This window comes from Lonchura striata, chromosome Z, assembly GCF_046129695.1.
Source record: "Lonchura striata isolate bLonStr1 chromosome Z, bLonStr1.mat, whole genome shotgun sequence".
NCBI lineage: Eukaryota > Metazoa > Chordata > Aves > Passeriformes > Estrildidae > Lonchura > Lonchura striata.
Window position 1 is genome coordinate 40250232 of NC_134642.1, and position 25446 is coordinate 40275677.

General features: G+C 52.7%; 2 protein-coding genes across 3 annotated transcripts; both read left to right on the forward strand.

Annotated features, from left to right (window-relative positions):
• The first annotated feature begins 771 nt into the window (after positions 1-771).
• Positions 772-8008, forward strand: STOML2 (stomatin like 2). Its single transcript, XM_021554566.2, has 10 exons — positions 772-888; positions 2582-2734; positions 3011-3110; positions 4091-4149; positions 4403-4504; positions 5122-5256; positions 6377-6521; positions 6844-6923; positions 7135-7263; positions 7739-8008. Exons 1-10 carry the CDS (start codon positions 838-840, stop codon positions 7868-7870), a joined length of 1086 nt encoding a protein of 361 aa, XP_021410241.2. The 5' UTR covers positions 772-837; the 3' UTR covers positions 7871-8008.
• A 620-nt stretch (positions 8009-8628) lies between these two features.
• On the forward strand, positions 8629-25417 carry PIGO (phosphatidylinositol glycan anchor biosynthesis class O). Of its 2 annotated transcripts, XM_077790289.1 has the most exons (12): positions 8629-8677; positions 9036-9529; positions 11444-11587; positions 12670-12793; positions 13753-13912; positions 15077-15250; positions 17081-18650; positions 19152-19355; positions 19625-19827; positions 20605-20675; positions 21284-21400; positions 21612-25417. In XM_077790289.1, the coding sequence occupies exons 2-12, from the start codon at positions 9037-9039 to the stop codon at positions 21688-21690; spliced, it is 3339 nt and encodes a 1112-aa protein (XP_077646415.1). In that variant the 5' UTR covers positions 8629-8677; position 9036; the 3' UTR covers positions 21691-25417. The 2 variants fall into 2 exon arrangements, with proteins under 2 accessions (XP_077646415.1, XP_021410249.1); XM_021554574.3 differs by lacking the exon at positions 21612-25417 and having other exon boundaries at positions 21284-21598.
• Positions 25418-25446: the final 29 nt, after the last annotated feature.

Genomic DNA, 25446 nt, shown 5'->3' on the forward strand with positions numbered 1-25446 from the left:
GGGCCAAGGGTAAAACAAGCTTGCACATTCCCTGTCTATTCACCTCTCTGCCCTCTGAGGATCTCGGCAAGGCTTCCTGGCCAGCACAGGTTGTGGAGATGGATCCTCAGCCCCTCCATCAGAGAGACCAAGAGGGGGACAGGCCCAACCCCATCACTCCCACCGCTGAGGCCGAGACCCCAGTGCCGGGAGCTCCGTATGGGGATGGGCCAGGAATGGGGGGTTTGGGGCGAGGTTGTGCTCTGCCTTGCCCGGGGGCAGCTGGGGGCTCCGGCCCTGTTGCACTCACGTTGTAAAGCCTGAAAATGTCCATATACTCACACTGGGGGCCTGAACCCTCCAAACGGAGGTTTTGAACCCCCCAAACACCGGGGGCCACTCCCCCCAACACCGGGGCCCTGAATCCCGCAGGCTGTGGGTCTGAACCCCCAAACCGGGGCCCTGAATCCCGCAGGCTGTGGGTCTGAACCCCCCAACACCGGGGCCGCTCCCCAGCTGCCCTGGCCAGCGGCTCCCGGGGACCGCCGTGACACCAGAGTCCTCCTCGCCCCCAGGTCACCGGGGCTGCCCCTCTCGCCGTGGCCCTGCGGGCTTGCGAGGGCCGTGCCGGTACTTTTCGTGTTCGTTTCTAATTTAATAAACGTCCGTTTGGAGCGCCTGAAAGAGTCCGCAGCCGCGCTCCGAAGGGGCTGGTGCGGAACCGCGGGCGGGCGGAACCGGCGGTCGCGGTCGGAGGAGACGGAGGGGCCGAAGCGGGCGGCGCAGGCGGAAGCGGCGCGGCGCAGGGGGTTTCCGGGAGCGCGGAGCGGGGCCCGAGCGGGGCGGGCGGAGGCGGCGATGCTGTCGCGGGCGGGGATCCGGGCCCGGCCCGGCCTCGGGCTGCTGCAGGTGCGGGGAGTGAGGGCGGGTGGGCCGGGAACGGGGAGACGTCCCCGTTCGGGGGGTGCCCACGTGGGGAAGGTCCGGGTAGCGGATGCTGGAGGGGCCAGGAGAAGGGATCTGGACTGGGGGCACGGGGATGAAGGGGTTGGTGTTGGGGGTCTGGGAAGTGTTGGAAGGGAATGGGGCAGGGATGGGGTAAAGCGGTGTCGGGGCACACAGAGGACCGACCGGCGGGGGGGTTCGGAGGTGATGTTTGGTGGGCGGCGGTTTCGCGGGTCGGAGAAAGAGGCGAGGGGGAGTTGTGCAGGGGCTGGGGGTGCGGGGTTACGGGGAGCTGCGGACAAATGGGTACCGGGGGATTGAGGAGATACCGGCGATCTGTGGTGTTGGAGCTCCGGGAAAGTGCTGGGGTGGTGATGAGGAGCTGGGCAGGAAGAGGGCTGTGTGAGCACGGCGGGGTGAAAAAGATAAAGGGGTACGGGGGAACTGAGAGAGAGTTGGTGGGAGCTCGGTGTCGGTGTCGGCAGTGCCGGGGGAAGGGGTGTGGTGCGGTGTGCAGTGGACAAACGGGAATGGGGATTGAGCAGGGGCAGTGGGGGAGTGCGGCGGGTCTGGGGAGAGACAGGCAGGGACAGAGGTGAACAGCGAGGCGGTGAGGTAGAGAACAGACAGGTATAGAGAGGCTGAAGAGGGTGGTTGGTGGTGGGGACGGGGGGGAAGTGTTTGGGGCTGGGAAGAGCTCTGGTGCGGGCAGGGGAATGGACAGGGATAGAGAGTAAGGAGAGCGAGGGATGTGGTGCAGAGGACAGATGAGTGAGGAGGTAACTGAGGAGGGTGGGGTTCGGTGGGGTGGTAGTGCTGAGGGTTTGAGGAACACCGTGCATGGGCAGGAGCTGGGCAGAGAAGGAGGTGTGAGGAGGAGGGGTGCAGAAGACAAGTGGCAGTATGAGGGGGACTGAGAGGGGTCTTTGGAGGGAGTTTTGGGGGTCTGTGGAAGTGCTGGGATGGTGGTGGTGACCTGGGCAGGGATTGGGGTACAGAGAGGCATTGCAAAGGAAGCTGTGGGTGAATGGGTATGAGGGGGGCCAGTGGGGGGTGGCTGAACATGGGGAGTGGTGAGGTGCGGCTGGGTTGTTGTAGGAGAAATGGATGTATGGGGCTGTGGAGGTGTGAGCTGGGTTGGGAGTGGAGAGGTTGAGAGAAGCTGTGTGAGACCCTTGTCTTTGGAGAGGAGAGTGAGGGAATGCCTGGACAAAACAGCTTTTTGTGGGAAGCCCTGGAGGCAGCCAGAACTGGGGAGGGACAGGTTGTTGGAAAGGGGTGGCCTGGGGCTGAGGTGGGGGAGTGGGCCTGAATGGGTTATGGGGGCTGAGTGGAGCAGAAGAGACCCCTGTGCCCACACCTTCATTGCCCTTATGGTGGCAGGGAGGCTTTATTCCCCGCTTCAGGGTGGATGTGAGAGGAGTGGAGATGAGCAAAAAGCTCTGGGAGTGAGCCCCCCTGCACCAGTGGAGGAGACTGTCCCTGGCACACAGGTCACATTCCTGTGGGAACACTCTTACAGCATGGGCTTGTTAGGGGCATTGTTTCCTGCCTGTTTCCTGTCCTGGTGTCCTGGTCATGAGCCCAGATGGGATAACAGGTGTGGAGCTGAGGTGCCAGCAGCTGATCTCAACCCTGCTCCATCTCCTTCCCCCAGCACTCCCAGCAGCTGAAGTGTGCGGCACGGCTGGCCCCAGCTCCGTGCCGCTGGAACTCCGGGCTGCCCATGAACATCGGGGTGCTCTTTGTGCCGCAGCAGGAGGCCTGGGTAGTGGAGAGGATGGGCAAGTTCCACCGAATTCTTGAGCCTGTAAGGAGCAGCTTTTCTCCCCTTCTGGATTCAGCAGGTTCCTAAAGCTGTAGCGAGGCGAGTCCTTTGCACGAGGATCCAAGAGGGGTGGTGGGCTTCGTTTCCCAGGCTGAAATCCTTTTGGCTGCCTGTGGACTAATTTTCCTTGGTGGGGCATTAAAAGCACTGAGCTACTGAAATTCCTTGTGTGTAAAACATGTTTGCAGTGTGTGTCATGGGCTTTTTTTGTGGGACTCTATCTAGTGCATCAGCCATCTAATCCCACCCTTTTCCCAGGGTTTGAACTTCCTCATCCCTCTCCTGGATCGGATTCGTTACGTTCAGAGTCTCAAAGAAATCGTCATTAATGTCCCAGAGCAGTCAGCTGTCACACTGGGTGAGGAACAGCTTCCATGTCCTGCCCCTTTCCTTCTGCTGCATCTGGGGTGAGCAAGGGACGATGTGAAGATGAATGGAATTGTCCCAAGCTCTTGCACTCAGCCCTGTCCCTTGGTACCCAGGCTTGGCCATAAAATCACAAGATCACTGAATGATTTGGGTTAGAAAGGGCCTTAAAGTTGGTCTCATTACGGCCCCCCTACCATTAATGGGGGACACATTCCACTCGGCTGGGTGCTCAAAGCCCTGTCCAGCCTGGCCTTGAATGCTTCCAGGGGTTGGGCATCCACAGCTTCTTTGGGCAACTTACTTCAGTGCATCACCACTCTCACAGTAAAGAACTTCTTCCTAGTATCTAATCTAAGCCTGCCCTCCATCCATGTGAAAAGTCCCTCTCCTCTCCATTTTTCCATGTGAAAAGTCCCTCTCCAGCTCTCTTTAGGTACTGGAAGGCTGTTGCTGTGAGTAGGGACAGCCCAGGAAGTTCCATCTGCTCTCTCTGGGCTGCAACTGCCCCTTCTTGCTGAGTTGACTGCACCTGACCAGAAATATTTTTTTCAGGTGTTTTCCTTTATCAAACCACAAAAGAAATTCCTGTTTCTGTTAAAAACATTTTAGAATAGGTTAATGAATCTGATGTTAATGGACATCTCTGTTATATTTCCAGTTTTAAGTGGTTTGTTTTGGTTTTTTCCTCCTTAAATCTTTATTTACAAGGGCTACAGTGTGAAATGCTTCTATTGGGAAAATCAAGACCTGTTGTACATTCAAAACATCATAGTGTTGTCCAGGGAATGTAAGATCCTTTTTACAAAGCCTTTAGATAGGAAGATCTATTTCAGCCAATCCTCTTCTGCATCATGCTGATATGTCACAGTGAAAAAGGATGAGCCTGCCCAGCTGTGCTGTGGAAGAGGGGGTTTCTGTGTTTTGTTTGTGCTGGTTCACTAAACAGGCTCTGCTGTTCTCTCCTGACAGATAACGTCACCCTGCAGATCGATGGTGTGCTCTACTTGCGGGTTATGGACCCCTACAAGGTACCATCCCTGTCCCTTGGGCACGTTTTTTCTGGCTCTGCCCACTCCCTGCTCCCCAAAATGTGTACTCCAGCCTCTGTGTCCTGCCTGGCGGGTGGGCTGGGCACTCTGACTCATCCCAAGGCTCCAGACTCCATGTTTTCAGCAGGGATGTCTGGCAGATTTCTTGCTGCAGTGCTGTTTGTCTCTCCTGCCTTGTTCAGGGTCCCTCTTGGCATCCCTATCCACTCTGTTTTGTGCTTCTGCTCTTCAGGCCAGCTACGGGGTGGAAGATCCTGAGTACGCAGTGACCCAGCTGGCCCAGACTACCATGAGATCTGAACTTGGCAAACTTTCCCTTGACAGAGTCTTCCGGGTGAGCTGGGGAGGTGGATCACAGAGCTGACAGTGTCTCCCAAAATCCCAGGACAGCCTGCATGGCCAGGCTGCTATGCCTAACAGCAAAATGCCCTTTTGCATAGAGGGCTTATGGCTTCTGTTTCAGTTGACCTATTGGTGAATCCTTGGAGATGGGTCTTCTTTCAGTTGATTTTTTCAACGGGAGCTATTTTTTGCCCTGCCCTGGGTTATTTGGAGGGGATGATGGGTGGTATGTGCCCAGACCCAGCTGGTTCTAGCCACCTTTTTTGAGTCAGTGACTCTTTGCTCAGCCCCAGTGATGAATATCCTTGACCTGTGTCATGGGGTGCTGTAATCCTTGTACTGCATTTGCTGGGAAGAAACTGGAGTTGCTGGCATTCTCTAGTATTCAGATGTTGTATCCCAGCAGCTTCAGTGTGAGGCACTGCTCTCCCTAGGAGTTGGTGACCCCTTCAGCAGCTGCAGGAAGCACCTAACCCTGCCCGAAACCTGTGGAGGTGATTTTTTCTGGCAGACCTTAGCCTGTAAGGGAGGTGTCTGTTTCCCTCCTGACACCTCTCTCATGCTAAACCCTTCTTCTCTGCTCTCTGCCATTTCTTCTGTGCCTCCCAGGAGCGGGAGTCCCTCAATGCCAGCATTGTGGATGCCATCAACCAGGCTTCAGACTGCTGGGGCATCCGGTGTCTGCGCTACGAGATCAAGGACATCCACGTGCCCCCACGTGTGAAGGAATCCATGCAGATGCAGGTGAGGCTCTCTGGGAGGGGGTTCTGGAACAAGAGGGAAGCTTCCTCTTCCATACTGCATTATAGAATCACAGAATCAATAAGATTGGAAAAGACTTCATCAAGCCCAGCCTATGAACAAACACTACCTTGTCTACCAGACCACGGCACCAAGTCCAATCTTTGCTTAAAGATCTCCACAAACAGTGTCACTGACACCTGTCTGGTAGCCCATTCCAATGTCTAATCACCCTTTCTGTGAAGAAATTCTTCCTAATGTCCAACCTAAACCTCCCCTGGTGTTGCTTGAGACTGTGTCCTCTCATCCTGTTGCTGACTACCTGGGAGAAGAGGCCAACCCCTGTGTGACTGCAACCTCCTTCCAGATAGTTGCAGAGAGTGATCAGGTCTGTTCTCAAGACCTTGTCTCCTCTTGTCCAGACTAAACAACCCCAGCTCTCTCAAGGACTTCTCATCAGACTTGTGCTCTAAATCTTCCCCAGCTCCATTGCTCTTTTTGGACACTCTAGCATCTCAATGTCCCTCTTGAGGTGCCGAGAACTGGACACAGGACTCAAAGCATGGCTCCCCAGTGCTGAGTACAAGGGGATAAATCACTTCCCTGGTCCTGCTGGCCACACTATTGTTGATAAGGGCTGTGGTTCATTATTGTTACCTGTCCATAGCTGGCAGCAGCCACCCCTTGTTCAGAAGGGCACTTTGGCTGCAGACATATAGCTACTGAACCAGTAACTCCTGTCATAATTTTTGTGGTATTGGCCCCTGCCTGCTACATACAAGCCCTGCCAAGTCCCTTTAAAATCCAATCTGTGGAGAAGCAAATCTCAGAGCTGAGATTTGAGAAAAACTGGACACCTTGGGAAAAGCTAGACACCAGATATTTGGGCTGGAATAGGAGGAGAGGGAAGGAACTGTCCACTTAGGTGGGAATGGGGCTGGAAGGGCTGTGTGGCATGAGGAGCAGAACTAGCCCTTGCCAAGACCACACAGTGTTCTGTAGCTGTATTTTCATGCTTTGCTAAGCCATGCTTCCCCCAGCAGAACAGAGGAGCATGAATGCCCCAAAGATGGTATTTCCTCATCACGCCCATGGCAGGCTGGTGTCTGACCTGTGTTTGCAGGTGGAGGCAGAACGACGGAAACGGGCAACTGTGCTGGAGTCAGAGGGGACGAGGGAGTCAGCTATCAATGTGGCTGAAGGCCAGAAGCAGGCCCAGATCTTGGCATCAGAAGCTGAGAAGGCTGAACAGATCAACAAAGCTGCTGGTAGTGCCTGGGGATAAAATGTGGGTTTCTGTAGTCCTCTGGACTGAGGGGTGGTGCTGTGGGGGAGACTGCATCGCTGTGAGCCAGGCTTCCTCAGCCACTGATTCTTCCCTCCTGGGGCCTCAGGCTAAGCTCCAGTTGATGTTGCTGTCCTGCCCCAACCTCCTGTAAGCAGGAGGCTTGCAATAGTGTTGCTCTTGGGGAAAATCCAACCATGCGTGGATTGAAATTGTCTTGATTCACTCCCTGAGATGGTTGGGATTCAGTCCTTGTGAGTGCTTTGTCGTGATTCTGATGTGCACCTTGCTGTGGTTCTTTGCAGGGGAAGCAAATGCCATGCTGGTCAAGGCCAGGGCCAAGGCAGAGGCAATTCAGCTCCTGGCCGCTGCTCTGGCACAGCAGGTGAGTGATGGCTACCTGGAGCAGCCACTGCTTTGGTGCTGGCACTGGGGGAGGTGAAACTGCAGGTAGGGTGGCATCTGGTTTTCTCCTGGACACTCCCTGGCACCTTCGGAAGCAGCAGGGAGTGAGGATCTTTGCTGGACTGGGGTGGGCTGGGGATACAGGCAGGGATGAGCTGTTGGTGGTACGTGACTTGTCCCTCTGTCCCCAGCACGGCAATGCTGCTGCCTCCCTGTCTGTGGCAGAGCAGTATGTGAACGCTTTCTCCAAGATTGCCAAAGACTCCAACACTGTTCTGCTGCCTGCCAACACCGGCGATGTCACCAACATGGTTGCACAGGTCAGTGTAGCCCATGTGTCCTGGGCTGCGTCCAGAGCCCCGTGGGCAGCAGGGGAAGGAGGGGATTCTGCCCCTCTGCTCTGCTGAGACCCACCTGGAGCACTGCATCCAGCCCTGGGCTCCCAGCACGGGAGGGACAGGGACCCAATGGAGTCAGCCCAGAGGAGGCCACCAAGATCATCAGAGGGAGGGAGCACCTTGGCTGGCTGTGAGGAAAGGCTGAGGGGGTTGCTCAGAGAAGCTGTGGGTGCCCCATCCTGGGAAGTGTTTGTGGTCAGGTGGGATGGGGCTCTGAGCAACCTGCTCCAGTGCGGGGTGTGGAGGGGCATGAAAAAGATCTTTGAGATCCCTTCCAACCCAAGCTGTTCTTGCTCTCACCCAAGTGAGGATTGTTCCAGGGAGGTGAAGAGGCCATCAGGGTGGGGCCTGGCCCTCTCCTCTCCTTCCCTCCCTATGACTGTCTCATTCCCTCCAGGCCCTGGGGATCTACACTACACTGACCAAGCCACAAGCTGTGAAGACCCAAGATGAGATGCCCCCAGCCCAGGAGAACTCCCACTCTCCTGCCACAGAGGTGCTGAAGGCAGAACAGGGCAGCTCCAGCTAACAGGGCTGGAAGGATCTCATACCCTCTCCTGAGGCCTGCCAGCAGTCCTGCTCTGCTGGAGGCAGTCAATCTTGTTCCCTTAGTCCCTATTTTGTATTGGATTTAAATCATGTAATAAATGGTAACAGTACTGCTGCAGCATGTTCCCTCATGCTTGGGTGCCTGACCCTAGCATTCAATGCCAAAGGGGGATCATCCCTCCTCAGCAGGCTTCTGCTGGGATTTCCCATGGATATGCAGTGACATATAAGAGTGAAAAACGATGTTAAGAAAAAAATCTGTGAGCATGGTGAGGTGCTGGCACAGGTTGTTCTGGGAAGTTGTGGATGAGGCTCTGAGCAACCTGATCAAGTTGAAGGTGTCCCTGCTCACAGCAGGGGGGTTGGAACTAGATGATCTTCAAGGTACCTTTCCAACCCAAGCTGTTTTATGATTTGTGAATTTGGAAACCCCACTCTTACGAAGGATACCTCTCCCAGTGCATCGCCTCTCTGGGAGTGTCAGCTACTCTCATCATCCTGTCCTCTGTCTGCTCCCAGAAGCTGCCCCTACAGTGTATGACTGTGTTCTCTACAGCGAGCTCCTCACATCGCCCAGCACAGGGCCGGGAGTGCTTCTGTCGATTAATTAATTATTTGATTAATTAAAACCACACTTTCGCCGTTGCGAGCGCACCTGGCGTGGCGGGAGGCGCGCTGAGACCTCCTGGGCGCCAGGAGGCGCTGCCGCCGCAGGCCGCTCCCCGCCGTGCCGCTCCAGCGCGGTCGGCGCCACGCGCGGCGCTTCCGGGAGCGCCGGGCGCCGCAGGTGGGCCGGGGTCAGGTGGGCCGGGGATCAGAAAGGCGCTGTGAGGGGCTGGGGCGTGGGGGACACAGCGGCGTGGGTGGGGGCTGGGCGTGTGTGAATGGGAATGCGGGTGTCGGGAGGGGGCTGGGGGTGCCGGGCAGCGCTGGGCAGTCGGGAGGGAGCAGGATTCAGCTCCGTCCGGGAGGGGATACAAGGAAGTGCGTGGGGCAGTTGCCGGACACGGAGTGGGACCAAGGGAAGTCAAGGCGGGCTGGGTGGGTGTGGGAGGTGCTGGGCCAGGGATGGGTGTCGGTACGGAGGGAGTGGTGTCTGCCCAGGTAGAGCCGCTGGGGCTGAACCTGCCTGTCCTTCCCTCTAGGATGCAGCGGTGGCCAGTGGTGCTTTTCCTGGCCTGGGTTTGCCTTCTCTTTTTTGCCGGTATCGGGCTCTTCATGAGCGGCTTCCTGCTCACCCGGATCGAGCTTGCCAGCAGCAGTTCCTGCTCAGACCCGGTCGTGCCTCCACTCTGGGAGAGGCAGAGCCTCCCACCAGGCTCCTGCTGGGTTCCCCAACGCTTTTCCAAGGCCGTGCTCATCATCATTGACGCTCTCCATTTTGAGTTTGCCCACTTTGACCCCGCCAAGACCAGCCCACTGCCCTACGAGAACAAGCTGGGTGTCCTGCACCAGCTGGCCACCTCCCAGCCCCGCCATGCCCGGCTCTACCGCTTCCGAGCCGACCCCCCCACGGCCACCATGCAGCGCATCAAGGGCCTCACCACCGGCTCGCTGCCCACCTTCATCGACGTGGGCAGCAACTTTGCCTCCTACGCCATCCAGGAGGACAACCTGCTGGCACAGCTGGTGCAGAATGGTGAGTTCCTGGCCTTTAGCTCAGGCGAGGGAGTTTCAGAGTGGATATAAAAAACCATTTTTTCACAGCTATACGAATAGGTTGCCCAGGGAAATGGTGGAGTCACCATCCCTGGAAGTGCTTAAGAGACTCTCAGATCTTGTGCTGCATGGTGTGGTTTGGGGTTTATAGTGGTGGGTGGATGATTGGATGGATGGTTTTTAAGGTCTCTTTCAACCTTGATGATTCTGTGTCTGGGGCTGTTCAGCCTGGAGAAGAGAAGGTTGTACAGCAACCTCATAGCAGCCTTCCAGTACCTGAAGGGGACCTACAGAGAAGCTGGAAATTAAATCTTTGTCAGGAACTGTAGCAATAGAATGAAGAGGAATGGGTAAAAATTGATGGAGAAGTTTAAGTTAGACATGAAGAAGAAATTCTTTACTATGAGGGTGGTGAGACACTGAAACAGGATCCCCAGGAAGGTTGTAGATGCCTCATCCCTGGCAGCGTTCAAGGCCATGCTGAATAAAGCCTCGGACAACCTGATCTAGTGGGATCTAGTGATCCCATCCTACCCATGGGATGGGGCTTGGAAGTGGATGATCTTTAAGGTCCCTTCCAGTCTCTTAACATTCTGTGATTCTCTGTGGGCAGGGCAGCAGCCCAGTGGAGCAGGGCACATGCAAACTCTTCTCAGTTTAACCTGTATTCCAAATCTTGATTACTTTCTCCCTGGGAAGTGCACCCCTTACAACAGATCCACCCTGTGAGCTGATTCTTTATCCTGCTTTGTGACAATTGCTTAAGGCAGGGTTGTCATGCAGGCAGGACATGGGTTGGGAATGAGATGAGAAGTGCTGTAACAATGACTTCATCATCTTCAAGGATGATGAGAAAGCAGGCAAAAGTGGCAACACTGGTGGTGTTTGTCCCAAGGTCACCCCCAGGAATCCCTGTAGGATTGCCAAGGTTGTGTTGTGTGAGGCACGTGACAGGGGAGGAGCCAGGTGTGCCAGGTGGTGCCAGGTGTGCTGTGGGGGTGTCCCTCAGGCAGCCAGCCTGCCTGGACAGCTGCCTGCAGGCATGAGACAGCAACCTCATCGCATTTTCATTGTGGTTTGATGCTGCTAGGGGGTGCTTAGTTCTGCTGTAAAGGGCTTGTTACAGTGGGATAATGGTGTAGAGGGAAGAGGGCAGGCCACAGTGGTTTGTTACCCAGAGAGACTTCCTCCCAAGGCTCACAATGGGCTAAGGCAACATGACTTTGAGTGAGCAAGGTGGGCAAATGTAGTGAATCACCTGAAGTAAAATGAAGATGGTGATCACCAGAGATCCTGTGCCAGAGTAGCAGTCTCAGAGAAAATGTTCCTTGCTTCCAGGCTGAAAACGCTCTGTGGAAATACAGCTGGCTGATGGCAGGCAGGGCAAGGAGAGCAAGGGCAGAGGGAAGCATCAGTGCTTTTGCCTTCTCTTTTCCATGTCTGAAAATTGTTTTTAAACGCCAGAACTCAGGACTCACATCTTCTCCTCCATCACCTGCTGCCTTGCATTTTGCAGTGGGGTCACGGGCCTCAGGTGAGGCTTTGTCTGCTTAATGCTGCACCCTGTGCACCCACCTGTGTTGTGGTGGCCCAAGAGCCTTTCTGCAGGGGTGATGTGTCAGATCAGCAATAAGTCCTGAGGTTATGCAGTGACTTTGTTGTAGGGGTATGACACAGCTTACAGATACTCGTAGACTGGTCCCTCCCTGTATTCAAAGTATTTTGCAGACAGATGGTCTTTTTTTTAGTGAAAATTTTAGTTTTGGGTGTGGGTTAGAGAAGAACCATTGCTCCAAATCCTGATGTGGGCCTGCTCAGGCTCTTTGGATTGTTGTGGTAGCAGCATGACTCAGGAGGGCTCCATCTCTCATTCGTTCCTTTCTCTCTGGCTCAGGAAGGAGAGTGGTCTTCATGGGTGATGATACATGGGAAGGACTCTTCCCAAAGAAGTTCTTCCGTTCCTATTTCTTCCCTTCTTTTAACGTAAAGGATCTTCACACTGTGGATGATGGGATCCTGCAGCATCTCTATCCAACTGGTAAGTAGATCTCTCACCAGGGCCTTGTGGTATTCCTACTGCAAATTTGAGGTAGGGCTGGAGGATTTTTTTCTGTTACAAAGGAGCACTGGGCTGTTACACACTGCTGCCCAAGGATTACAGTGCTCTAGCTGGATTTCCACAGATAAGCCAGCTCTTGGAGCCCACAGACCATTTTTGTAGATATCTTTTCTCTGTCTGGGACAGAATTCAGCTTTTCTGGGATGAGTTTAGACTTCTACAGCTGTCTTACAAAATACACTGGCAGGATGGAGACAGAGGAGCACCTTAACTTTGACACATGGCTTCCTAGGCAGGCACACAATGCTCTGGGGAAAACACAAGTTAGGAGGCTGAGACACAGCAGTGCCCTCAGCAAAGTATTGGTGCTTCTTAGTCATGGGAAGAAGATGAAACATGAAATAGGTGATTCCCACCTCCCTGTGGTCCTGGGACCAAGTGGAATGCTCTTTCATTTTTCTGTGTCTAAATGTAAGCAAATCAGGAGTGCAGCGGCCTTTCAGAGGCAAGTCTGTGTGCCTTGTGTGAGAGTTGTAGGTCATCCTTTAACTTCAAATATGTTGGTTTTCATGTGTCAAGACCCTGAAGCAGAGGGGAGAGGCCAGGGTAACTTCCGAGCTAGGGACTGCGTTGTTGTGTCATGGTCATGTCCTGGGATGCAGAGGAGCACACTGAGTCCAACCTACAATATCTCCAGGGAAGGATGGGAGTTTGGGGCTCTTCTTTTTCTGAGCATACCTTTTTTTTAGCTCAGTCTGTGGCAGTTTGAGGTAAGTTCAAGATGACTTGGGTGACCTTGTATTGTTCCCCTCCTGAGGGATGGGGAGAAAAAAACAGGGATCCTGGGATGTTTTCCAGGCTTTGACGTCCCTGTGCCATTGCACTGAGGAACCTCTGGCCAAGAGTGTGCCTGATTTAAAACCTGCATCAATTTCCTCAAGAGTGACAGTGGCAGGAGGGTAAGAAATAGCAATATCCAGAGGCAACCAGGAAATTTTGGCAGGAGGATCCAGGCTTAGAATTCCAGGCTGGTGTGTGATAAGTTTGCTTTTGTTCTGCAGTGGACAGTGGTGAATGGGATGTGCTGATTGCTCACTTCCTTGGCGTGGACCACTGTGGGCACAAACATGGACCCAACCATCCCGAGATGGCAAAGAAGCTCACCCAGATGAATGAGATGCTCAGGTGATCAGTGTGGTGCTGAGGTGTTGCTGGCTGGTCTCTTCCTTCAGCCAGGCTGGTGGTACCTTCCCGAGGAATTGATGGATACAGAGGGCAACAGGGAATTAATGCTTACTGAGCCCGTTAACATGGAAAACAGCTTTTGCCAGCAGCAGCTGGAACCCCAGCTATGGGCAGTATTGCTTATGTAGATGATTGTTGAGAGGTTTGGTTTCATAAGTAAGGCTGCCCTCAGGTCTTACATCTCTACCAAACCATGAGATGATAGTGCAGCTGGAGTAACTGAGCCTCTCTGTTTCCATCTTTAACATGGACATTGTCCCACTGAGGTCTGGGTAATGCTTGAGAAGTGGATGGAGGACCCTGGCTAGGGAATGAATGCTGCTGCATTTATCACACAGAACCATGACTGGCACATTTAAGGCAGAGGGCAGGATGGGATACAGAGATTTCAGTCATGCAGATGTGTCTCAGCCCCAAATGCTGAAGCTCTTGATTTTTAGGACTGCTTTAAGTTTTGCTGCTAGAACGAGTTGGTAACTTGCTCTGCTGTATTTGACAGCACAGCATATACTGTGTCATACTGCTGCATCTTTCAGGGAGTAATTCTTGCTTTTTTCCTTTGATGTGGGAGATGGCTCACATAACATGATACATGACCCAAATAGCAGCAGCCTAAAATTTAGTTTTTGTGAGAAATCTTTCTTCTCAATTGCATTTTGTCACGATCTCTGATGGCACTGTTTGCTGGGAACCCAAGCAAGATTGGTCCACTCTGTCCTAGGGCTGTGAATTTTCAGTTTGGCTTTAATGCATCAATTTAAAACACCCTGGACCCTGGCTTGTTACAGTTCTGCATCAGCATTTAATTTTGCTCATATCCTTCTGAGACCTCACCTCTGTGGTGCAGGCAGGCTTGCTGGGGAAATATCCTGAGTTGATCTTCCTTATCTTGGTGGCAGGTCCTTGGTGGATCACCTGGGGAATGACACTCTTCTTATGGTGGCTGGGGACCACGGCATGACGGAAACTGGAGACCATGGTGGCGACAGCGAGAAGGAAGTCAATGCAGCACTGTTTGTGTACAGCAGAACACCTCTGTTTGGCAGTGGCCCTCCAGAGGTGAGGAGCTGACTCTTACCTATCCCTGCCTGAGCTGGTGCCTGAAAACTCCAACTCTGGGATTACAGGGAGTAACAGTTTGGCTGGGATTTTTTAGACTGAGAGGGATGAGGAGTCTGTCATAGAATCATGGAATAAACTGATTTGGAAGGGACACATCAGGATCATCAAGTCTAACTCCTGGCCATACATAGGCCATTCTTAAGGGTCATGCCATGTTCCTAAGAACATTGTCCAAACACATCCTGAACTCTGTTGGGCTTGGTGCTGTGACCACTTCCCTGGGGAGCCTGTTGCAGTGTGCTGCCATCCCCTGGGTGAAGAAACTTTTCCTACTATCCGTCCTAAATCTATCCTGACACAACTTCAGACCATTCCCTCAAGTCCTATCACTGGTTACCATGGAGAAGAGATCAGTGCCTGACCCTCTTCTTCCCCTCAGTAGAATGTTGTAGACACCCAGAGGTCTCCCCTCAGTCTCCCCTTCTCCCAGCTGAACAGACCAAATAACTTCAGCCACTCCTCACACTCCCTTCCAGACCCTTCATCAGCCTCCTGGCTGTCATTTGGATGCTTCCTAATAGCTTAACATCTTTTTTATATTCTGGTGTCTAAAACTGCCTCCAGCACTCAAGGTGAGGTCGCCCCAGTGCAGAGCAAAGCAGGACAATCCCCTCCCTTGCCCAGCTGTTGATGCTGTGCCTGATGACCCCAGAACAGGGTTGGCCCTCCTGGCTGCCAGAGCACTGCTGACTCACATTCAACTTTCTATCAACCAGGACCTCCAGGTCTCTTTCCATGGTGCTGCTTTCCAGCCTTTTCACCGTGATTGAGAGGAGTGGTAGCTTTGTCACCTTGTCTCAAGAGTACAGCGGAAGGGCTGACACAGCAATACAGAGGGCTGAAGTGTTTGGTCAGGTCACTGCAGCTGTGAGGGGTGCTTGTGTAGGGCCAGGTGAGCTGTTGGACAGCCAGGGCCTTCCCCATCGACCTGCAACTCCCAGCAGGCATGCTTCTCACCAGAAGACCCTTGGGGAGAGTAGAGCTGTGCCTCTGCCTGGATTCACCTTTGAGCAGGGATGTCTTCCCCACTGTCTTCTCAAACGAGTGAAAAGCTGCATTGCTGTGTTCTCTCTGAATTTCGGATTCCTCCCATTTCTCCAGGAGCCTGAAACCATTCCTCAAGTGAACCTGGTTCCCACTGTGGCCCTGCTGCTGGGAGTGCCCATCCCCTACAGTAGTATTGGGGAGGTGATGGCTGAGCTGTTTGCTGGGGACAGTGATGCTGTGTCTGCAGCCTTGGAGCAGCTCTCAGTCTATCACATCAATGCCAAGCAGGTATGGCCTGTAGTGAGCCTCCCATTGAACTAGAGGGAAGATGGAATGACTTTTTAAGCACAAACCTGTTCTGTTTGGTGTAGGTGAGATGGTGACATGCTATTATCTTCATGGGGAACTTACTTTGGAGCATTACATCCTAGCAGTGTTTACTCCAGTAAAAGACTGCCCCATTTTCCCTAAAGAGAAATGAGAGCCATGTGTTTAGTGCTGTGGTATGGAAAATAACTGTCTGGGAAGATGGAGGGTGGCTAGACCCAGATGGTCAGAAGTGGATTAAATAATAGGGGACATTGGTTCCTCAAGTCCGAAGATGACCAGAGGCAAGTGTTGTGATTGGAGAAAGTAAAAGTGGAGATTTTGATGCTGCTTCAGTTTTGAAGGAGAAACAGTGTTAACAAAATACTATTCTAGATTAGTGGAAAAAGGAAAACAGTAATGAAAGACCAAATTAAAAAAAAATAACCATGTAACAGGTAAAGTAGGATAGTGAAGGAGCAATTAACATAAAGTGCAACAAAATACCGAACCTCAGTAGCATCTTGACAAAATTTGAAGGAGAGTCTCTATATCAGGTATAAAAAAAGCCTATGCAGTAGAGCAGCCTAAGTGAGAGCCTCTATGGATCATGTGAGGGCCATCTGTTGTGGCTCTGGTTATGCTACAGAACCAGATTTGCCACAGGCATTGCAAGGCATGTATCTCAGCTAAGGGCCAGGCTGCCTTTGAGAGACTGGATTGCTGGGAGCACAGGAATTACTCCCCCAGTGCCCAACCAGCTCCTTGGAGTGCCAGTTGAACACTACTGGTGCAAGCCAGTGAAGAGCTGGAGAGAATGATTGCTGATGGGGTAGACAAAGATACTCAGCTCTGTAATTATAGAGCAGCAGAGTGCTCTGACATATAAAGATCATACTGTAAGTTAGTGTCCATTAATCACTGAGGATATCAATCATAATTTGTTAGGAATTAGCATTATCAAGTTGTGCCTGTAAATATTTGCACTCATTCTTTGAGGAGATTTCTGATCTGGTAAGGGTGGTGTTGAAGAAGCCGTGGCATTCCAGGGAGGCCTTTGAGAAAGCCAGTGCCTGTGTCTGCCATCCATGGGCAGAGGCAGACTGATTCTGACTGTGCTCTGAGGCAAATGGAAGCTGTGTGAAGTTACGGGTGCAATTCAGGACTGGAGAGATCTAAGCAGATGGATGTGTGTGCAGGTTCTCTGCCTTGCTAATGCCTCTGTAACACTTCTTTTATGACTTTGGGATTGTAGCTGCCTCTGTTTGTGTCTCTGTTGAAGTAGAAAGCAAAAAGAATGAATTTTTCTTAAACTATGGTGCAGTGTATTAATGTGCTGTTACTGAAGAAAGGGAAGATGTTTGGTTTCATCCAGTGTAAGTTTTTTAATGTGATGTTTTTTCTCAGACAAAACTGTAAAACTCAACATGGGGTGCAAATTAACAAGTCATTAATAGTAATGACTTGACCTTCTGGAGGACATTTGCCTTATTGCTGCCAAAGATTCCATAAAAACCCTTAGTGATGCTCAGCATTACCAGAGGTATTGCTGCAGGAGTCACTATGTCTGTTGCTGTGGATGCATCACTTGAGAGGGATGTCAGTTTGTCAGAGAGATGGGATGTCAGTTTGTCAGAGAGATTGAGTTTCCTGATGGTGACATGCCTGGATTATACAGCTGGGGAGAAGTCTGCCCTAGGAGGGTTTGGTAAATTGGGGTTGTTTCTATTATGAAGGGGCAGCATGAAGCAGTTAATCCCATTCCCTGTTTTCCCAGTGCTGCTGTCTGATCCCATGTCTTCTCTCCTGTAGGTGTATCGTTTCCTGCAGTCCTACTCGCTGGTGGCTCAGGACCTGCCAGCAGAGCAGCTCCAGCACCTGCAGGAGCTCTTCTCTAGTGCTGTGGAGGAGCACACGCAGCTCCTGACCCAGGTGCATGGGACGACAGTGCCTCCAGAGCTCAAGCCGAGGCTGGGAAGCCTCATCGGTCGCTTCCAGCGCTACTTGCGAGAGGCACGGGCTGTGTGCACCCAGTCCTGGGCCCGCTTCCACCCCCTGCGTATGGTGGGGGGCTGCATCCTTATTGCTTCCTCTTGCTTGCTCTGCTACATGGCCTCAGAGCTGGCGGCGTCCTCACAATCTCTCTGTCGCAGCTGCCTCCTGTACCCGCTCTTCTGGGGCCCTGTGGGGGCTGCTCTGCTGTGGCTAGTCCATGTTTTCACCCAAGAGGGGCTGGATCTGCTCCTGGTGTCATCATGGGCAGCCGCTGCTTCTCAGCTGGGTTTTTTCTGGCACTGGTGGGGCCAGCATCTCAAGAGAGCCCGTTTGACAGGCAGTCAGCCCCCCTTGGCCAGTGGTGGCCTCAGGCAGAGGCTGCGAGCTTGGCTGGGGCTGGCCTTCCCCATGGGCATTCTGTTCTTCCGCTGTGGAGCTATGTTCTCCGACAGCTTTGTTGTGGCTGAGGCACGGGTGGCTCCGTTCCTGCTGGCCTCTCTGGTGATGTTGCTAGTAGGGAAGCTCCACTGGGATGGTCACCTGACTGTCCCAGAAGGTCCCAAGCAGCAGCTCCTTGGTGTTTCTTCTTACCGGAGAGAGATCTGGTATCTGCTGTGCCTCGTGGCCATGCTCCTGGTCTGCGTGCGCCTCTCCAGTTTCTTCCACCAGTGCCGCGAAGAAATCCCTCAGTGCCGACCCTCTGTTTTCCTCTCCCCACTTGCCAGCCTGAGAAACACACGGGCCAAGAACTTCTTCTACCTCCTGTGCGTGGCCTTGCTGGCTGGGCTGGTGTATGCAGTGCAGAGCTGGCTAAGGCACTATGGCAACCTGAACAGCTCGGACCCCCTTGTGCTCTTTGTGCGCTGGGGTTTCCCACTGGTGGTCCTCTGCATTGCCTGCTACTGGGCTGTTGCCTCCAGTGTTGATGACTCTCTTGGCAGGCTGCAGGAGCTGGTGCAGGTTGCAGTTGTTGTCTTTCCCAGGGCTGTCTATGGACTAGCATCCATGGGACTACTACTCCTGTTGTGCAATCCCATGACGGTGTTTGCAAAGGACACACGGGAGCTGGCAGGATCCATTGTCACTCCCTACCTGGGAGTTCCTGGCTCTGAAGTTGACTTCCTCCACGTCATCCCTCAGATCTACAAGAGGATGCAGGAGTCCCAGAAGAGCCGGCTGGAGCGGGGCAGCTGCAGGGCCACTGTTGCAGCATACGGGCTGGGCAGTGTGTACTCAGCAGCCCTGGTCATAGCCCTCACCCTCCTGGGCTTCCTCTTGATGCTTCTGCACAGCGAGCGGCTGAGCTTTGCCTTTCTGCTCCTCTTTGTGGAGGCCTTTGTGCTGCTGCACATCCAGACGTGTGCCAGAGGCCTTGCCAGAGATGCTGGTGAGTCTGGGCTCCGTAGAGCAACCACTGCATGTGTGACCTGGGCCTAACCTGCAGTGACCTTGCCTTAGTTCCATTGAGAAGAAGCAGGATCTAGTTTCTAGTCTTGGGAAATAGTGGTGTACTAATCCTCAGGATACTCTTAGCTTTTTTAGAGCTGCTTAAATCCTCAGGTAGAAGAAAGATGCATGCAGCAGGGACGTGAACATCGTGGTGGGAGGAGTGTCTTGGGTCAGGGGAAGGAGCTTTCTTCTTCCCAGGGTGTGAACAGTCTCCTAACCCCACTGGTTCTGACAGAGTGCAGTAGCAAGGCTACTGGCACCAGCAGAGGGAATGCTGGCCCCTTGCTGTATCTGGATGGTTTCTGGTCTCTAAAAAGAGCTAACGTGGAAAGGGAACCTGGGAAAAAAATTCTTAGGCTTTTTTAACCATGGATCTATCTTGTTCCTTGATGCTAATATCCCCACCCTCTGCCTCTGTTTTTGTCTTTTATTTTCTCAGAGCTCTTTTCAGTGCCGTGGTATGCAGTCATCTCCTGGCTCCTTGCTGCTTCACAGTTCTTCTATTCCACAGGCCACCAGCCTATCTTCCCAGCTATCCACTGGAATGCAGCCTTTGTTGGCTTCCACCTTGACCACAGCATGAACCTCCTGCCTGCTGTCCTGGTGGGAGCCAACACCTTTGCTTCCCATATCCTTTTTGCAGGTAAATCAATTTCTTCCTGGGCTGTGGAGCCTGAGTGGACACAGCTCATGGCAGTGCCTTGCTTGGGGCTCTGCAGGTTGAGTGCGGGGCAATAAAGGCTCCAGCACCAGCTGAGCTACAGTGGCCTCGCTGTTCCCCTTGTGGGGCCATAGCAGGCTGGCCTGGAGCTGGGGTATGTGCTTCCTGCATCCAGGGCAGGATGGCAGAGCCTAGACTGCTCCTCGCCTCCTGGGCTCTGATAACTGCATGTGCCTTTGTCCTTGAGGTAGTTGGCTGTCCACTGCTCCTGCTGTGGCCCTTTGTGTGTGAGATGTCCAACTCACAGAGGAAGAAGCCCAAGAAGGAGTCCCAGGAGGAGCTGCAAGAGGTGGAGGAGCACATGATGGAAATGAGGCTGCGGGACTCTCCAGAGGAGTTCTCTACTGCTCTGTTGCGACTGGGATTGAAATACCTCTTTGTCCTTGGGGCACAGGTACAGGCAGTAGCAGGGTGGCTGTGTGTGTGTTGTCTAGGAGGAAATTGGTATGCTGTGGTAACTGTGGGGCACTCTGATAAAAGGGGTAAGCCAGGACACAGACAGGCCCAGGGATGGAGTGTCTGGTTGCAGGTGGAAGAGCAGGTCCCTTCTCAGCCATGCTATTTGCTCTGTGCTTTGGGAATGGCTCCAGCATGGAAGCTGCCATATGGATTAGGATGTTTTTCATACCCATATGCCCAGATGGGAATGTCTGCTCAGGAGCTGCAGGGTTGTAATCCTACTCCCAGTCTTCCTTAGCATTCCTATCTCAGACCATCTCTGGTTTTCATATGTGCTGTGATGATATAGGAAGCTGAACACCAGAAATTTTAATCCTGTGAAAGAAGTGAATAGTTTTCTGGGATTTATCTCTTCAAATCATTCTCCTGTGTTGTCAGACTAGAGACAGTGCAAGGGAAGGGGCAAGCCCTGCAGCAGTGAGCAGCAGCACCCCTCTCAGTCAAACAGTAGGTCAGGTTAGCCCTGGTGTGAGCCCTCCCCGGTGCTGCCCCAGCCTGGCCCCACAAGAGTCTTCATATACCCTAAGCTGCCTATGTTTCCTGAATTGAGGACATCATGGAAGAAAGTCCTCTTTAGGATGCTCATTTCTGATGTGCTCTGTGCCAGCCTCTCAGGCATGTGCAGTTTAGTACCACCTTCAGATGTGAACCTAGTGCCCAGGAGGTCTCTCCAGAGTCACCTGTAACTTGTTTTTCCTGATCTTCCCTGCAGCTTCTGGCCTGTGTTTGTGCAGCGATGATCCTCAGGAGACACCTCATGGTTTGGAAGGTCTTTGCCCCAAAGTAAGTCCCAGAAGTTGCTCTGATGCTAGGTTAAGACTCATGTCCCTGACACCTTGACTAGAGTTCACAGACAGTAATTTTGGAAGAGACTCTGTGATTGATCTTCTGACTCATTGCCTAGTACTGGTTGTAGGAATGTCCCTAACTAAATCCTGGTTGAAATTCAGAAGCTAGACTTGAGCTACAGCCTGAGAAGTTCCTCCTCACATTAAGAAATGTGTGTCTTAATTTCCAAAGACACAGAACCCACCTGGAAGCTGAGAATGTTGTAGTCAGAGCCAAAGGTAAGGATACCAGGCCAGAAGTGATAAACCCAGAAATGCTGAACCAGAAAGCCTTTGAATTAGTCGATGTGAAGGGTGGCCTCAGCCTCTGAGGGATTCACAATCCCCCCTGAGTCAATGGGTCCTGAGTGGCCTCTAAATCAGATGAGTGCTTGGCTTACGGGTTTCAGGCAGCAACTGCTGGGGAGTGAATGTAATTCAGGTTTTAGGATGTGGGATGCTACAAGCCTCATTGTCAGGAAAATCAGTCAGCTGGAGGGTAGCAACCTGTCTCTGTAGTCATGCTGGCTGTTGTATCCTTAACTGCATCTCTTGTGCCTGCAGGTTCCTCTTTGAGTCGCTGGGCTTTGTGGTGAGCAGCATCTGCCTCTTGCTGGGGATCTCGCTGGTGATGCGTGTGGACTGTGCTGTCAGCACCTGGTTCAGCCAGCTTCGGCTGAGGTAGCCTTGGAGATGTGAGGAGCCTGACCTGCTCGTTGGCCCAGGCTGTGGCTGTCTCCTGGCCTCCCACCAGCTGGGAGGGATACACGAGCCCGCAGCAAACCAGTGCCTGCCGACAGCAGTCAGGGATTATGCCCAGCTCCCTGCTGTTGTGCTGAACAAAAAGGACTGGAGCCACCTGTTCCTGGCTCACAGGGATGGTGTTTCTCAGCAGGGGAGATCAGAGCTCTCGCTGGGCCTTTTCTGGCAGCAGGACTCTGCTGCAGGAACCCAAGAAGCAAGAGTCCTGAAGTGCTCCTTTGGAGAAACACCAGCAGGGGTCTTGCTGGTACTTTCCTGACACCTGCCACAATGACCAGCTGGTAGGCTTCAGTGGCCAGCAAGGTGTCACTGTGACTGTGCAAAGACTCATGGGATGGGGCCGGCTGAGGAGGGGAGAGGAGGTTGGAAGGGGAGGGAATGTCCCACAGCCACCACTTTGTTTTCACATGCTTGGTTTTTACACTGGAATCACACTGCACGTTTCCATGCAGATGGCTCCTGGAGCCTCGGTGGCAGCTACTCCTCTGTAAAGTCAGTCAGTTGCTCTATGGTAAGGCCTCTCTTGCCCTACACTCTGTCTCACTTTCCTGGTTCCACTCAGTGAAGTGCAGTGGGGAGCACTGTGGGCTGCCTTGTACAGCAGGCTTAGCTTCAGCTAGTGGTAGCAGGGCCAACTGTGTGCATGACCAAGAAATTCTCCACTTCTGTTCTCAACCTGTCTGGGTCCCTGTGGGTTGGGTGGTAGCAGCCATGGCTCTTGGTCTCTTCCTGGGTGTGTGCTGCTGGATGCTGGCTGTTGACTGTTAACAGTTTAGGTGCAGCAGGATGTAGTGACAGAATATGGACTGACACCCATGCTGGAGCTGGCCATCAGGAAAGGGGAACCTGGAATAGCTCTGCCAGCTGCTGAGTAGCCTTGGTGTGAGCTCCAGAGCTTGAGAACAGCTACTTGAAAGCCTGGAGCAGGCACCAATTCTTTTGGGAAGTGGTTCAGCTTACTGGTGTCTGTGTGTGTGCTGGGTGCTATGGACCAGATGCAGTCAAGTGCATCCATGATCCCATGTTTGGGGCTTGTCTCCCTCTTGGCCTTGGCATTCTCTGTGAGACCTCATGTCACAAGTAAGCAATGCCAAACATGCCCTTGACTGCTCACAGTCAGGAGACATGGTATTCCTTTCTTTATGGGCACAGGTAGAGGGTGGTGACCATGGTGCCTGGCCATATCCCAGCTCAGTTCCTCCTGCAGTTTCCATTGGAGCTGGGATTCCTTACTGCCCTGAACCACTGTGTGGCATTTCTTGGTGCTATGAAACCTTTTGTCTCTTTCCTCTCTGGAAAGAGACAAGGACTGCTTGCCTGGGATTTCTGCAATGATATTTGCCTGATCCCATTAATTTTTAACTCATGCACCATGACTAGCCCCTGTTTGAGTTCCTTACTGCAGACTGTTAGCATAACTCCAGGTTGTTCTTCTCTGCCCTGCGGAGTCCCAGGGAAAATCTCTCTCATGATTTAATTCCTTGACATTTTTCCCAAGTGCCCAGTTGCTGTGGCTCTTGAGGGCAGGTGGAATTTTGTATTTTACCCCTGCAAAATGCCTGCTCAGTTGTTCAGATGCAATTCCAGGAAGGGTTAAACTGTTCATATATGAGATTTCCATTGCCTGGCCTGCTCCTGATCTGCTGTCTCTGCTCTGCTACCTCAGCCTCTCATGTCCTCTGCTCTGTGGTCCTGCTCAGTTTCACCTGTCACAACCAGGGACTGGTTTGTGAGTGGCTTCACACCCTGGCCTGCCTCACTGCTTGGATGCATGACAGCAGTGCTAGTACAAGGAAGGGGTAGTGGCAAACAGTGAGGGAAGCTGAAAGCTACAGGAATGCATCAGCCCACAATTAAAATGGGCTTAGGTAGTCACAATGGGCTTAGGTAGTCACACCCTTGAAAATAGGTTGTTTGCTGAAAGCTGACTGCCTGGTGGTCATATGCTTCTGAAGGAACGAGGGGTGTGTCTATATGGGGAGAAGGAAGGGGATGGAGGTAGCAGTTACCCAGTAAATTTTCATTTAATGTGAGGTTAATCTGGATAACACATTGCTAAACCTCAAGGCTGGAGCTTAAATTGGTTTTGTAACTTCATAACCTGGTCAGGAGCTTTCTGCCTGCCTGTATTTGTGCTGGCAGAAGTCCCTGTGGCCACTGATAGTGTAGGACTGGCCACTGATGTCCCCACAGCTGCCACCCAGGCCCCTTGGCATCCATCTCTGGGACTTGTTTCTCTTCTCACTGGTCACTCCAGTGCAGCTGAGCCTTCCCATGCTCACTGTTAATGGTTGGAGCACTCACATGGGGCTTGGGAATCCTCTCCTCACCCCTGCATACCACCCCTCTGCCGTGTGTGGGCTCATGGTCCCAGGAGGCTGGGAGAGCAGATGGAACAGCAGAGCTGTAGCATCATCAGAGGACACACTTATCTCACCAGAGACTAAACAAAGCTTGCAGTAGAAGGGCTGCAACTACACCTTGTCACTGCAGAGCTACCATAGAATGGTGGCTGCTCGGACACAGCAGACTGGCTGCTACACCAAAGATTTCTGATTCACAAAGATGAGTTTCCCAAGGGCTAGAGATGCTCTAGCTTCTTTTCATTGCCTGTTTCAGTCTTTGTCAGCCTTCCTCAGCTGCTCTGAAGCTGATTGTTTGGCTGCCATTCTTCTGAGCATGCTGGGGATGACAGAGTTAGTGCCAGTCTAGGGCCTGGCGACCTTAGAAGCAGATCATGCCACTGATGCTAGAGCAGACAGGGCTGTGTTTGCTGATTTAAAACCAAGGAGGGGGTTGTCTCCTAGTCCAAACCAAGGCTCTTTGGGAAATCTTATGTGCTGGGGAGTGGGTTTTGCCCCACATCCCTCCAAAGAGGTTGTTTTAGGGCCCCACTCGGCTTTCCTAGATGAATTATGCCAGGCAGGTTATTTCTGGTCCCTGTGTCCCTGGGCTGAGTATGACAGGGGACAGAGTGCTCAGCTGAGCAGTTTTCATCCTGCACTCCACAATCTTTCTGCACTTTGGGCTTTGCAAGTGTTGTGCATGTGTTTCTTGGCAAAGGAGAGTCATTGGGAAACTTCCCTGGCTCAGGCCCATGGTGTGTCCCATAGTCCTGGCACAGAGCAAAACTTCAATTGTGTCTCTTTTTTTGCTGCCTAGAAAATAGTGACCAAAAGCTGCAGCCACTGTGAAGAGTTGTGAGTGTTGGGAGCACCTGCACCTCTGGTCCATGGGGCTAACACAGATCCCAAGGGATGGCACTGTTTTGGGGAGCCCAGAGACCAGGGCTCGTTCCAGCTCTGTTCCCACGGCCATTCCTCTATCCCATCTCTCTCTGGTTTTCCCTCAACTCTTCAGTCTGGTTTTTTCTGCCAAGGCACAGTCCTAGTCTTGGTGTGCATGTCCCCTTTCCCTTCAGGAAGCAGCAGTGCCAGCGTGTGGGGCGCAGGGCTGGGGATCCTGGCTCTCCTCTGAACCCTGACTCAGTGCACCACGTGGTTTGGAGCAAGATTGTTTATTTTTTATTAACTTCTTTGTACCTCAGCCCCTCATTTGGGGAAAAAAAAAAGGGGATGGACCCAGTTGTGGAAAGCAACCTGGGAGCTCTGCATGCTGCGTGGTGCTACACTTTCCTGGGTATCTACATATCTGGCTGTCAATGCTTTCATCAAGTCTCTGCTGGGAAGCAGAGCCTTTTTCTTTTCAAAAAACCCTCTAAAGCAGGCAAGTTGGCTGTGCTCGTTCACCTGGCACCCTGGGTATGGCACGACCAACCGCATGAGGCTGCCAGGATGGGGTCGCTCCGTTGCTAAATTGCATAATTAATTAATCGGGAGTGGAGGGAGGTGTGCGTGATTTGCTGTCCGAGGGTGGCACGGGGCTCCGGGCAGCTGTGAAAATTATGTCTGCAAATAAAATGGTGAGAGCCAAGGAGAGCTGTGTAGTCTCATTCTTCCATCCTT

Bases quoted from the DNA above. Each gene is read 5' to 3' on its own strand.
- PIGO (XM_077790289.1), top strand. From the start codon at position 9,037: ATGCAGCGGTGGCCAGTGGTGCTTTTCCTGGCCTGGGTTTGCCTTCTC. The intron at 12,794-13,752 runs GTGATCAGTGTG...TCTTGGTGGCAG, and splicing joins CAGATGAATGAGATGCTCAG to GTCCTTGGTGGATCACCTGG. The intron at 19,828-20,604 runs GTACAGGCAGTA...TCTTCCCTGCAG, and splicing joins TCTTTGTCCTTGGGGCACAG to CTTCTGGCCTGTGTTTGTGC.
- STOML2 (XM_021554566.2), top strand. From the start codon at position 838: ATGCTGTCGCGGGCGGGGATCCGGGCCCGGCCCGGCCTCGGGCTGCTG. The intron at 2,735-3,010 runs GTAAGGAGCAGC...CCCTTTTCCCAG, and splicing joins TCCACCGAATTCTTGAGCCT to GGTTTGAACTTCCTCATCCC. The intron at 4,505-5,121 runs GTGAGCTGGGGA...TGTGCCTCCCAG, and splicing joins CCCTTGACAGAGTCTTCCGG to GAGCGGGAGTCCCTCAATGC.